Source organism: Macaca fascicularis, chromosome 15 (assembly GCF_037993035.2).
Source record: "Macaca fascicularis isolate 582-1 chromosome 15, T2T-MFA8v1.1".
NCBI classification, from domain to species: Eukaryota; Metazoa; Chordata; class Mammalia; order Primates; family Cercopithecidae; genus Macaca; species Macaca fascicularis.
The window spans coordinates 14,900,909-14,914,714 of NC_088389.1; the positions used below are offsets into that span (position 1 = coordinate 14,900,909).

General features: G+C 53.5%; 1 protein-coding gene across 6 annotated transcripts in view; it reads right to left on the reverse strand.

The window, feature by feature from the left end:
* MIGA2 (mitoguardin 2) overlaps window positions 1–12,056 on the reverse strand; it is a 38,816-nt gene extending 26,760 nt beyond the window's left edge. For 3 of the 6 annotated variants that reach the window (XR_012424282.1, XR_012424284.1, XM_005580669.4), the window contains exons 1-4: window positions 12,001–12,056; window positions 8,941–9,179; window positions 6,949–7,159; window positions 20–132 (exon numbers count right to left, since the gene is read on the reverse strand). Coding sequence is in view for 2 of the 6 variants with exons in the window: in XM_005580669.4 (XP_005580726.2) it covers window positions 20–132; window positions 6,949–7,159; window positions 8,941–9,036 (420 nt within the window). In the remaining 4 variants the exon portion in view is untranslated. Of the gene's footprint in view, window positions 1–19; window positions 133–6,948; window positions 7,160–8,940; window positions 9,180–11,664 lie in introns of all 6 variants that reach the window. The other 3 variants (XR_012424283.1, XR_012424285.1, XM_005580670.4) reach the window with 1 other exon arrangement.
* Window positions 12,057–13,806: the final 1,750 nt, after the last annotated feature.

A 13,806-nucleotide genomic window follows, 5' to 3' on the forward strand; every position in this document is an offset into this window, starting at 1 on the left:
CCTGGCACCTGCTGCTCACCGAGGCCACGCTGTGGGAGGAGCCCGAGTGCTTGCTGGGCTCAATGGAAGAGATGCCACTCAGGGTGTCGTTGCTCTTGCTGCTGGGGCTCTGGACTCTCCGGCCGGAGTATCCTGTGAGGAGCGGAAGAGCAGGCATCACACAGGCATCCCATGTGGCCTTTATACGGGCTGCTCCCCCTCTGGACCACCTTCCCCTTCTTCCTCATCTGGGAACTGGTCCTGACCTTCTAAGTCAGGGGAACAGAGGGGCCCCGAGGGTGTGCACTCAGGAGAACGGTGCAGGGTCCTCTGCATCCTGCTCACGACCACATCCCTGCCATATCCCTGCCACAGGGCACAGGGCCAGGCCGAGGGGAGGAGTCCAGATTTGCCAGATAAGCCGAGAATGAGGTCCACCTGCTTTCCCGCCTCCTTGCTTAGCCTTCTCTGGGCTGTTGATTGAGAGAATGGTTTAGAATTCTCCTCCTTCCAAAACGGATGTGAGACAACAAATTTTTCTAGGCTGGAGTGCAGTGGCGCGATCTCGGCTCACTGCAAGCTCCGCCTCCCGGGTTCACGCCATTCTCCTGCTTCAGCCTCCCGAGTAGCTGGGATTACAGGTGCCCGCCGTCACGCCCAGCTAATTTTTTGTATTTTTAGTAGAGACAGGGTTTCACCGTGTTAGTCAGGATGGTCTCCATCTCCTGACCTCGTGATCCACCAGCCTCGGCCTCCCAAAGTGCTGCGATTACAGGCGTGAGCCACCGCACCCAGCCAAGACAACAACTTTTAAAAATATACAAAAGGCCGGGCACAGTGGCTCATGCCTATAATCCCAGCACTTTGGGAGGCCGAGGTGGGGGAGGATTGCTTGAACCCAGGAGTTCAAGACCAGCCTCGGCAACATGGCAAAACCCCGTCTCAACAAATAATGCAAAAATTAGCCAAGTGTGGTGGCATGGCCTGCAACCCCAGCTACTTGGGAGGCTGAGGGTGGGGGATCACTTGAGCCTGGGAGGTTAAGGCTGCAGTGGGCCATGATCGCAACACTTCACTCCAGCCTGGAAAGCAGAGTGAGACCCTGTCTCAAATATATATACATATATATAAAAAATTTTTTAGGCTGGGCTGGGTGGATCATGTCTGTAATCCTAGCACTTTGGGAGGCCGAGATGGGTGGATCACTTGAGGTCAGGAGTCAAGATCAGCCTGGCCAACATGGTAAAACCCCATCTCTAATAAAAATACATAAATGAGGCCGGGCGCGGTGGCTCACGCCTGTAATCCCAGCACTTTGGGAGGCCGAGGCGGGTGGATCACAAGGTCAGGAGATTGAGACCATGGTGAAACCCCGTCTCTACTAAAAATAGAAAAAAAAAAAAAAATTAGCCGGGCGCAGTGGCGGGCGCCTGTAGTCCCAGCTACTCGGGAGGCTGAGGCAGGAGAATGGCGTGAACCCGGGAGGCGGAGCTTGCAGTGAGCCGAGATTGCGCCACTGCACTCCAGCCTGGGCGACAGACCGAGACTCCATCTCAAAAAAAAAAAAAAAAAAAAAAAAAAAAACATTAATTAGCCAGATGTGGTAGTGCCTGCCTGTAATCCCAGCTACTCAGGAGGCTGAGGCAGCTTGAACCTGGGATAATTGCTTGAACCTGGGAAGCAGAAGTTGCAGTGAGCCAAGACTGTGCCACTGCACTCCAGCCTGGGCAACAGAGCAAGAATGTCTCAAAAAATAAAATTTTAATAAAATAAAATGCACAAATGGTTATATTTTAAAATAGAGACAAGGCCAAGCACAGTGACTCACACCTGTAATCCTAGCACTTTGGGAGGCTGAGGTGGGCAGATCACATGAGATCAGGAGTTCCAGACCAGCCTGGCCCATGTGGTGAAACCCTGTCTCTACTAAAAATACAAAAAATTAGCCAGGTATGGCCGGGCGCAGTGGCTCACGCCTGTAATCCCAGCACTTTGGAAGGCCGAGGCAGGCGGATCATGAGGTCAGGAGATCGAGACCATCCTGGCTAACATGGTGAAACCCCATCTCTACTAAAAATAAAAAAAATAGCCAGGAGTGGTGGCAGGCACCTGTAGTCCCAGCTAATCAGGAGGCTGAGCCAGGAGAATGGCGTCAACCCAGAAGGCAGAGCTTGTAGTGAGCCAAGATTGCGGCACTGCACTCCAGTCTGGGCAACAGAGCGAGACTTTGTCTCAAAAAAAAAAAAAAAAAAAAAAAAATTAGCTAGGTATGGTGGTACCTGCTTGTAATCTCAGCTATTTGGGAGGCTGAGGAGGAGAATCCTTGAACCCAGGAGGCAGAGGTTGCAGTGAGCCAAGATTGAGCCATTCCACTCCAGCCTGGGCGACAGAGTGAGACTCTGTCTCAAAAAAAAAAAAAAAAAAAGAAAACAAAATGGTCCAGGCACAGTGGCTCACGCCTGTAATCCTAGCACTTTGGGAGCCCGGGGCAGGTGGATCACCTGAGGTCAGGGGTTCAAGACCAGCCTGGCCAATATGGAGAAACCCCATCTCTACTAAAAATACAAAAATTAGCCAGGTGTGGTGGCACATGCCTGTAATCTCAGCTACTCAGGAGGCTGAGGCAGGAGAACTGCTTGAACCTGGAAGGCAGAGGTTGCAGTGAGCCAAGATCACGCCACTGCACTCCAGCCTAGGCAACAGGGCAAGACTCCGTCTCCAAAAAAAAAAAAAAAAACAGAGACAGGGCCTCGATACACCACCCAGGCTGGTCTCAAACTCCTGGCTCAAGTGATCCACCTGCCCCAAAGTACTGGGATTACAGGTACAAGCCACCACACATGGCCAATATTTTTTCAGAAGCAAGAAAAATAGGGAAGGCAAAATAAGGTGAAATGGGAGCAGGCAGAGTGGGACAGGGCATGGGAGCTAAATGCTGTGCAGATGACTCCAGATTTCCTAGGACAGACACAAAACTCAGCTGCCTAAGTGTCTCTCAGGGTCCTCTTCCATATTAGTCTCAAGACTTCTTTTTCCAATTCTAGGCCAGGCACGGTGGCTCACACCTGTAATCCCAGCACTTTGAGAGGCCGAGGCGGGCGGATCATGAGGTCAAGAGATGGAGACCATCCTGGCCGATATGGTGAAACCCTGTCTCTACTAAAGATACAAAAACTTAGCCAGGCATGGTGGCGGGCGCCTGTAGTCCCAGCTACTCGGGAGGCTGAGGCAGGAGAATGGCTTAAACCCAGGAGGCGGAGGTTGCAGTGAGCCAAGATGGCGCCACTGCACTCCAGCCTGGCGACAGAGCGAGACTCCGTCTGAAAAAAAAAAAAAAAAAAAGACTTCTCTTTCCAATTCTAAAGATAATACTTTCCTTTTGCAACAATAATACACAATTAAAATTTATTTTCACAGAAGACTTTTGCTTCTCCTTATTTTTTTAATAGAGACAGGGCCTCTCTATGTTGCCCAGGCTGGTCTTGAACTCCCAGCCTCAAACAATCCTCCTGCCTCCCAAAGTGCTGGGATTACAGGTATGAGCCACCACACTTGGCCAACTTTTGTTATCTTTTTTTAAAAAAATTATTTATAGAGACGGGGTCTCTCTATGTTGCTCAGGCTGGTCTCAAACTCCTGGACTCAATGATCCTCCTGCCTTGGCTTCCCAAAGTGCGGGAATTATAAGTGTGAGCTACCACACCCGGTCTACTTTTGCTTTTTTTTTTTGAGACAGAGTCTCACTCCATAGCCCAGGCTGGAGTGCAGTGTTGTGATCTCGGCTCACTACAACCTCTGCCTCCCAGGTTCAAGCGATCCTTCTGCCTCAGCCTCATAAATAGCTGGGATTATAGGCATGCACCCCCATGCTTGGCTAATTTTTGTATTTTTAGTAGAGAGAGGGTTTCACCATGTTGGCCAGGCTGGTCTGGCACTGCTGTCCTCAGATGATCCATCCACCTCAGCCTCCCAAAGTGCTGGGATTACAGGCTACTTTTGCTGCGTTTTTTTTTTTCTTTGAGACACAGTCTAGCTCTGTCGCCCAGGCTGAAGTGCAGTGGCACAATCTCGGCTCACTGCAACCTCCACCTCCATAGGTGCCTGCCACCACACCTGGCTAATTTTTGTATATTTAGTAGAGACAGGGTTTCACCATGTTGGCCAGGCTGGTCTCAAACTCCTGACCTCAGGATCCACCTGCCTTAGCCTCCCAAAGTGCTGGCATTATAAGCATGAGCCACCGTGCCCAGACTTGCTTTTGCTTCTTAAAACAAGTTTCGGTCAGGCACGGTGGCTCACACCTGTAACCCCAGCATTTTAGTAGGCCAAGGCAGGCAGATCTCTTGAGGCCAGGAGTTCGACACCAGCCTGGCCAACATGGTGAAAGCCCATGCCTACCAAAAATACAAAAATTACCTGGGCATGGTGGTTCATGCTTGTAATTCTAGCTACTTGGGAGGCTGAGGCAGGAGAATCTCTAGAACCCGGGGGGTGGAGGTTGCAGTGAGCCGAGATCGTGCCATTGCACCCCAGCCTGGGTGACTGAGACTCCGTTTCAAAAAAAAAAAAAGTCCCCCAAGATAAGGACCAAGATGAGAACTCCTTGCCCTGGAAAGAGATCAAAACAACATTCCAATGTAGCAAACAATGGGTCTCTGTATTACAAGATTATCAAGATTATCAGGAGCCATAAGAGTTTTTACAACCACAGCAGCCGCCACAAAACAGAGCAGTGGCTACCAGAGCTAGGGTAGGAGAGGGGCTGACACAGGGCATTTAGAGAGTGATAGAACAGTTCTTTTTTTTAAGTTTTTTTTTTCTTTTTTTTTTTTTTTAAGACTAGTTAAGTGTAGTAGTGAGAAGCAGGGAAAAAGAGTAGACCGGGCGCGGTGGCTCACGCCCGTAATCCCAGCCCTTTGGGAGGCTGAGGAGGGTGGATCACAAGGTCAGGAGATTGAGACCATCCTGGCTAACACGGTAAAACCCCGTCTCTACTAAAACTACAAAAAAAAATTAGCCGGGTGCGGTGGCGGGCACCTGTAGTCCCAGCTACTTGGGAGGCTGAGGCAGAATAGTGTGAACCTGGGAGGCGGAGCTTGCAGTGAGCAGAGATAGCACCACTACACTCCAGCCTGGGCGACAGAGCGAGACTCCATCTCAAAAACAAACAAAAAAAAAGAGTAGAAGGGGCCGGACATGGTGGCTCACGTCTGTAATCCCAGCACTTTGGGAGGCTGAGGCGGGTGGATCACGAGGTCAGGAGTTCAAGACCAGCCTGGCTAACATGGCAAAACTCTGTCTCTACTAAAAATACAAAAATTAGCCAGGCATAGTTGCATGCATCTGTAATCCCCGCTACTCGGGAGGCTGAGGCAGGAGAATCACTTGAAACCGGAAGACAGAGGCTGCAGTGAGCGGATATCAGGCTACTGTACTCCAGCCTGGGAAACATGAGCGAAACTCCGTCTCAAAAAAAAAAAAAAAAAAAAAAAAAAGCGGGGCGAGTTGGCTCATGCCTGTAATCCCAGCACTTTGGGAGACTGAAGTGGGAGGATCACGAGGTCAGGAGATCGAGACCATCCTGGCTAAACAGTGAAACCCCATCTCTACTAAAAATGCAAAAAATTAGCCAGGCATGGTGGCACGCACCCGTAATCCCAGCTACTCAGGAGGCTGAGGCAGGAGAATCCCTTGAACCCAGGATGCGGAGGTTACAGTGAGCCAAGATTGTGCCACAGCACTCCAGCCTGGGCGACAGTGTGAGACTCCGTCTCAAAAAAAAGAGTAGAAGGACGGCCAGACGCAGTGGCTCACACCTGTAATCCTAGCACTTTGGGAGGTTGAGGCAGAGGGATCACTTGAGCTCAAGAGTTCGAGAACAGCCTGGCCAACATGGCGAAATCCCATCTCTACTAAAAATACAATAATTAGCCAGGCATGGTGGCACATGCCTGTAGTCCCAGCTTCTCAAGAGGCTGAAGCAGGAGAATCGCTTGAACCTGGGAGGCTGAGGCTGCAGTGAACCGAGATTGTGCCACTGCCCTCCAGCCTGGGTGGCAGAGCAATACTCCGTCTCAAAAAAAAAAAAAAAGAGAATAGAAGGAGTATGATCTGTGAGTGTGAGCAACCGACTGAGTGAACTCACTACCTTCTAACCAGCTGAATGATTCCTAACTATGGTGGTGGTTGGATGACTCTGTGTCAAAGTCCAAAGAATAGCATGCTAAAAAGTATGAATCTTACTACATGCAAATTAAATCTCAATTTTTTTTTTTTTTTTTTTTTTTTTTTTGAGACGGAGTCTCGCTCTGTTACCCAGGCTGGAGTACAGTGGTATGATCTCAGCTCACTGCAAGCTCCGCCTCCCAGGTTCACGCCATCCTCCTGCCTCAGCCTCCCAAGTAGCTGGGACTACAGGTGCCCGCCACCACGCCCGGCTAATTTTTTGTATTTTTAGTAGAGATGGGGTTTCACCGTGTTAGCCAGGATGGTCTCGATCTCCTGACCTCGTGACCCGCCCACCTCGGCCTCCCAAAGGGCTGGGATTACAGGCGTGAGCCACCGCGCCCGGCCTAAACCTCAATTTTGAAGAGAGAAGGGGATGGGAGGAATACCGCGTGGTTCAAGAACAACATGGCCCTTCCTGCACCTCAGCCTGGGGAACATCCCTCTCTGGACCCAGAAGCCACACCCCCAACCCACTCCGGACCTGGGTGCTCCCAAAGGGTCCTCAGCCAATGAGAACAACCAAAACCACCACCACCAACAGAGCACACGCATCCAACCGCATCACCCTCCAGTTCAGTGACTAGAGGAAGGGATGCTACTGTCATCCTGCTCACGGATGAGACCTTGGCTCTGAGACAGGAAGTCACTGGCCCAAGATCCCCAGGTAGAGAATGACCCAGCTGGGATATGACCCCAGGATGTGACCCCAGGACAGGCCCATGCCCACCACCTCACACCTACCTTTCTTCACTGAAGGGACCTTCCTGGCCAAGAGGATAGGGAGGGGCACCGTGCCCAGCTGCTCCCCTCCCATCTCGGGACCAGCCTGCTTCTTCCTCCTCCGTCGCCTCTTCAGCTGGTGGGCAGCCAGGGCCAGGGCCACAGTCCCCAGGGCCGTGGCAAAGAGGACTTTCCGCAGGCCTGGCGTCAACCGTAGCTGGGAAAATGCAGACTGCAGGGAAGAGGAGACGCTGCCGGTTACACCTCCCTGGGTCCAAGGCAGCAGGACTGCCCCAGAGCACCCCAGGGACAGGACATACACCGGCCCTCTGGCACATCTGCCAACCAGACGAGAGACTGAGAGGCAGCTGCCCTACACAGGGAACTTGACCAGCCTCCCTGAAACACGGACCACAAAAACGTAAAGATGGCAAGATGCCAGTGCTGAGGAGGTGAGGTCTAAGGGCCAGCACCCTCAGTCATGATGACAATGAGCTGCAGTGAGCAAGCACCAGCTGTGCCTGGCACTGCACTAGGACCTAGCCTGGGGTACCCATCTGAGTCCCTGTCATTTCCAGACGAGGAACCTGAGGCTCACCCAGGTGAAGACACACGCTCAAGGCGACAGAGGCAGACATGAAACCCAGATCCGCTGACCCCTGTTTCTCAGCGATGCCTCAAAGACGATGACACTCACTCACCTGCCACCCCATCTGAACACTTCCTACTGCTGCACGTCACCCTCTGCCCTCTGGGCCTGGGAGCCCCTCAGGTGGGACTGCAACCCCCAGGGCAGATCTTTGGTCAAGAGCCCAGTCAGCCACAAACATGTGAGTTGTCGGTGGGGGGCACTGACCTCTTTTACAGACTGAGTAACTGTGGTCAAGAGTTCATATAGGACCAGGTGCCGTGGCTCATGCCTACAATCCCAGCACTTTAGGAGGCCAAGGTGGGTGGATGACTTGAGCCCAAGAGTTCAAGACCAGCCTGGGCAACATAGCAAGGCCCTATTTCTACCACAAAAAACTTTTGTTGTTGTTGTTGAGACGGAGTCTTACTCTGTTGCCCAGGTTGGACTGCAGTGGTGTGATCTCGGCTCACTGCAACCTCCGCCTCCTGGGTTCAAGTGATCCTCCCGCCGCAGCCTCCCAAGTAGCTGGGATTACAGGCACCTGCCACCAGGCCCAGCTAAATTTTTTTTTTTTTTTTTTTTTTGAGACTGAGTCTGGCTCTGTCGCCCAGGCTGGAGTGCAGTGGCCGGATCTCATCTCACTGCAAGCTCCGCCTCCCGGGTTTACGCCATTCTCCTGCCTCAGCCTCCGGAGTAGCTGGGACCACAGGCGCCCGCCACCTCGCCCGGCTAGTTTTTTGTATTTTTTAGTAGAGACGGGGTTTCACCGTGTTAGCCAGGATGGTCTCGATCTCCTGACCTTGTGATCCGCCCGTCTCGGCCTCCCAAAGTGCTGGGATTACAGGCTTAAGCCACCGCGCCCGGCCATTTTTTTTTTTTGAGACAGTGTCTTCCTCTGTTGCCCAGGCTGGAGTATAGTGGCATGATCTCAGCTCACGGCAACTTCCACCTCCTGGGTTCAAGCAATTCTCCTGTCTCAGCTTCCCAGGTAGCTGGGACTACAGGCACACACCACCACGCTTGGCTAATTTTTGTATTTTTAGTAGAGACAGGGTTTCACCACATTGGCCAAGCTGGTCTCGAACTCCTGACCTCAGGTGATCCGCCCGTCTCGGCCTCCCAAAGTGCTGGGATTACAAGCATGAACCACCGCACCTGGCCAAAACAATTTTTTTAATTAATTTAAAAAAAAAAAAGAGTTCATATAGTCTTAGGCTAAAGAACAGGCCTGAAGCCTCAGACAACAAACCCAGTACAAAGAGGAGACACCAGAGGTCTGGCAAAGCAAGAACGAGGGCTCAGTGTTCCTGGACACGGAGGAGCCCTGGGCTGAGCATGGAAGTGTTTCACAGACAAGAAATACAACTCACTCCGATCCTTACCTGCCCAAACGTCGTGTACAGGAACACGGGGATCTCAGCCACCGTCATGGCCAGGGCCTGGATCATGGACGTGCCCTCAGCCCTCCGGAACGCCATGGCAGGGCCAATGCCCCAGGCAAAGTCCTCAGGGCCAAGAGCTTCCAAGGAGAACGTCTTCAACTGGTTGCCAGCTGGGTCCTGGGCACCATCCACGCCCCAGAAGGACAGGAACACACATACCAGAGGGCCCCTCCACAGAGCTAAGAGACAGACGACCAAGTCAGAGAAGAGAACGTGCACACGGCAACACGCGGAAATGCACACAAGAGCGTCCATGGGGGAGGAGGCGGGAGCAAAGCTTGCCTCTGGAACCCCAGGTCTGGAATCAGGCCCCAGGCCTCTGCATCTGCCCACCAGCGGGCAGCCCCACGCCCACAGACTCTCTGCCTACCAGGGGCCCTGCGAGCGGAAACATCTTTGGCCAGCCAGCCCAGGAGAGGACCCAGAACCTGGGAGGTGAACAGGTCACTCTCAGACTTAGGGCTTTAAGCCATATTTTCTCTACCTTTTTCAACCCATGGACCATTTGCTAAGCAAAAATCTTAGGCCCCAGACTGAGAATCACTGCATCTTTTTACCTCCCACAAAGTTAAGGATGTTTCCTTGCTGGGCACTGTGGCTCACGCCTGTAATCCCAGCACTTTGGGAGGCCGAGGCGGGCGGATCACCTGAGGTCAGGACTTCAAGACTGGCCTGGTCAACATGGTGAAACCCCGTCTCTACTAAAAATGCAAAAATTAGCCAGTGTGGTGGCACGTTCCTGAAATCCCAGCTACTTGGGAGGCTGAGGCAGGAGAATCGCTTGAATCCAGGAGGCAGTGGTTGCAGTGAGCCTAGATGGTGCCACTGCACTCCAGCCTGGGTGACAGAGCGAGACTCTGCCTCAAAAAAAAAAAAAAAAAAGACAAACAAAAAAAGGATTCTGTGAAGTTGATGCCACCCACCTTCCCCCCAGCCTCATCTCTGGTTTCCGATGAGGAAACTGAATCTCCGACAAGCTAAGTTAGGAGTCCAAAGTCACATAGCTGGTACATGGTAGAGTAAGACTTTGTGCTCAGTGCAACCCTTTTGCTAAATTTGACATGCAGCAGGAAGTAGCAAGCCCCAGCAGACCACAGAGTACTGGGCAGCTTTCCCTGGGACCTCAGGAAATACTCCCCTCCCCCACAGGGTACCCCATTGCCCCTTCCCAAGGCCAGGAAATAAGTGGCTTGATCACACCTAGCCTGGACCCCAAGACCCAGCAGGGTGCTCCCCCACTTCCAGCTCCAAGCCCGAGGATGCCTTCAATGTCTCCCGGGACCTCAAGCAGAAGGAACACACAGGCCAAGACCGACCCTGTCTCCCTGGGATGGCGGCCAAAGTCACTGGGGCAGCAGAAGAAACAGCTTCTCTCCAGTGAGTGGGAAGGACTGAGGAGCCTGTCAGTCTAGCTCTAAGACTGGGGGGTGTGTGAGAGAGGAGGGGCGGGCAGGGTGATGTTCTAGGGCTAAGGAAGCTTCCAGGTTGTCAAAGGTAGAGGCATCCTACCAGGAGGCTGTGAATTGAGCTACGTGACCCACAGTGGTCAGGACCTAGGTTAATACTGTAAGCCACATCCCCCTACCCCTCACCCCGACCCCAGGCTGGCTCAGGTCTCAGAAACAGGGAAGACAAGAACATCAGAGGGCCAGCAGCTACTATTTCCCAAGCCCTTACTCCAGGCCAGACTCAGAACAGGCTCTCCATGACAGGCTTTGGGTCCAGTCCTCTCAGAACCCTCGCAATGACCAATGTTTATCTCAAGGATGGGGAAACGCGGAGGCTCTGAGATGAGGCAGCCTGCCTGAGGTCACTGAGTACTAAGCGGCCAAGTTCTGGGGGATCTCGAGACTGTGGTAGTGCTTCCCAGCTGCTGCCAGCTACAACTGCCACCGCTCCTTCCAGGCCACACCTGTAGCACTTCTGGGCCTCTAAGTGAGAAGCCCACATGTCCTTAAAGATGAGCCTGAACACATGCTCCAGGGGTGACTGAGGCCCACTGTTTGCGGGAGAGTCCAGAGCAGCCCCTTGTCCCCACTGGGAGGCAGAGCCTGCAGGTGCAAGGTAACACCACCAGCCCCCAAGCCTGCTTCACTCCAGGGATGGATCCAAATCCAGTCAACCCACACTGTGTCTGTCCCCCTGGCACCCTGGCCATCCCCCAGGGCCCAAGATGAGACCCCTCCACCTCCTCTCCACAATGAAAAGTCCACAGCAATGTTCCCTACCAAATGGACACTTCTACTGCTGTGCAGGGCCTGGCCCCACTTGGGCAGCCATCTCTCGTGCCCTACAATCTTAGGCAGACACCTCCTCATTCCACCGTCACCAGAGCACTTACAGCACCCTCAGCCTGGGTGTCTAAGCTTATCATCCCACGCGCCTCCTCCCCTGCGCTAGGCAACCCCACTAATGACTCTGGCCTGTCCACTCGCTCATTCCGCCTGGACCCCAACAACGTCCCCGACTCCCTTGAGCCACTCTGCCCAGTCTCCTATTCATCCCATGCCGGACCCCTCAACAGTCCCACCATGCCGGGCACTGGGCACCCCCGCGCTGGACCTCAGCAATATCCCTGTCTTCAGAAATTGCTCACTCCACCCCAGACATCTTGGGCAGCCCCTTCTTCTCTTGCCCCTACCCCGGAATATCCTTGAAACTCACCCAAGTACCCTCTGGCGCTGCTCACGGCCAGCACACCTGCTCCTTCCATCCCGGGTGCTTTCCCCGCCTCGGATCGGGTACCTGCGCGCCTGCTCCAATCCCCGCCACGTTCCAGGCCTGGGCATCACCTCCCTGACCCAAGTACCTTCTCGTTCCACTCCCAAGCAAGGTACCCTCTCGCACCGTCCCTGGCCCGGGTGCCCACTCATTCCAAACCCGGCACCTTCCCGGTCCAGTTGGGCCCGGACACCGGCGCTCACTCGGTCCTCCGCTCAAGTCCCGGGCCCTGCCGCGCTGCCCGACCGCCTTGGGGGCTCAGCCCCGGCCGATACTCACCCGGGATCCCATCGCTACGGAAGGGCAGCGTCTCCTTCCCCCGCAGCTGCGCAACCAAACCGAGGCCGTCGGGGGCGTGGCCTAGCGCCAGGCCCACCCGTTTCTGGCCAATGAGCATTGCTAAGTCGCTCAGGGCCGCCGCAGCCTCTGGCCAATTAGGCGGGTCATGTGACCAAGCTGCTAGTCCACCTCTCCTGCCCTCTTCCCCGCCCCCTAGTGCGGTTGAAGCGCGAAAGTGGTCTCTTCTCTTCTACTATTGGCCATTCAGATTCGATCGACATGGGCGGCTGGGTGGGGCGGGGCCACTCTTAAAGCGACTGAAGCGGAGCAGCCAGACCTCGAAGGGGGTTTCTTGGAGGACGCCAAAGCAGGCTGAGCTCTCACATTAAGATCCTCTCTACTCTTGTCGTTCCCCATAAGGACAAATCCTTCCCACTCTCCAAGCGCCCATTTTCAAATACTACCGCCCCTGACTTCCCGCAGCATGCTCTTATACTGCCCCCACTCTCCCCCTTGTTCTGGAGTTGTTTGCAGAAGTGCCAGGTCTCGCCTGCTAGACAGTGTCTCTGAGAGCTGGAGTCAAGGGGTCTTCAGTTCTGGCCACCTATCTGGGTCTTACACTAAACACCAGGATTGAGATCAGGCCGACCTGAGATGGAATCAAGTGTTGCCACTTCAGTTCTCTAGAGTTTACCCCTGTGTGAAATGAAATAGGGATGAGGCCGGGCGCGGTGGCTCACGCCTGTAATCCCAGCACTTTGGGAGGCCGAGGTGGGTGGATCACGAGGTCAGGAGTTCGAGACCAGGCTGTCCCAACATGGTGAAACCCTGTCTCCACTAAAGATAAAAAAAAATAAAATAAAAATCAGCCAGGCGTGGTGGCACACACCTGTAATCCCAGCTACTTGGGAGGCTGAGGCAGGAGAATCTCTTGAACCCAGTAGGCAAAGGTTGCAGTGAGCTGAGATCCAACCATTGCACTCCAACCTGGGCCACAGGGTGAGACTCCATCTAAAAAAAAAGAAGAAAAAAAGAAATAGGGATAAAATTCTTCCCTTTCCCGAATCACAGGGTTTTGGAGAGGATGGAAAGAGGACGGAGTGTCAGCCCTTCCATAACTGTGAAGAGCTGGGCACAACTACGTTTTAAAATTGCAATTGTCGGCCGGGCGCGGTGGCTCACGCCTGTAATCCCAGCGCTTTGGGAGGCCGAGGCGGGCGGATCACAAGGTCAGGAGATCGAGACCACGGTGAAACCCCGTCTCTACTAAAAATACAAAAAATTAGCCGGGCGCGGTTGTGGGCGCCTGTAGTCCCAGCTACTCGGGAGGCTGAGGCAGGAGAATGGCGTGAACCCGGGAGGCGGAGCTTGCAGTGAGCCGAGATCGCGCCACTGCACTCCAGCCTGGGCGACAGAGCGAGACTCCGTCTCAAAAAAAAAAAAAAAAATTGCAATTGTCGGCTGGGAGCGGTAGCTCATGCTTCTATTCCCAGCACTTTGGGAGGCTGAGGTGAGTGGATCACTTGAGATCAGGAGTTCGAGACCAGCCTGGCCAACATGGTGAAAACCCGTCTCTACTAAAAATACAAAAGTTAGCTGGGTATGGTGGCACACACCTATAATCCCAGCTACTTGGGAGGCTGAGGCAGGAAATTGCTTGAGCCAGGAGGCGGAGCTTGCAGTGAACCAAGATCGCACCACTGCACTCCACCCTAAGCAACAGAGCGAGACTTCATCTCAAAAAAAAAAAAAAAAAAGCCCGGGAGCAGTGCCTCACGCCTGTAATCCCAGCACTTTGGGAGGCCA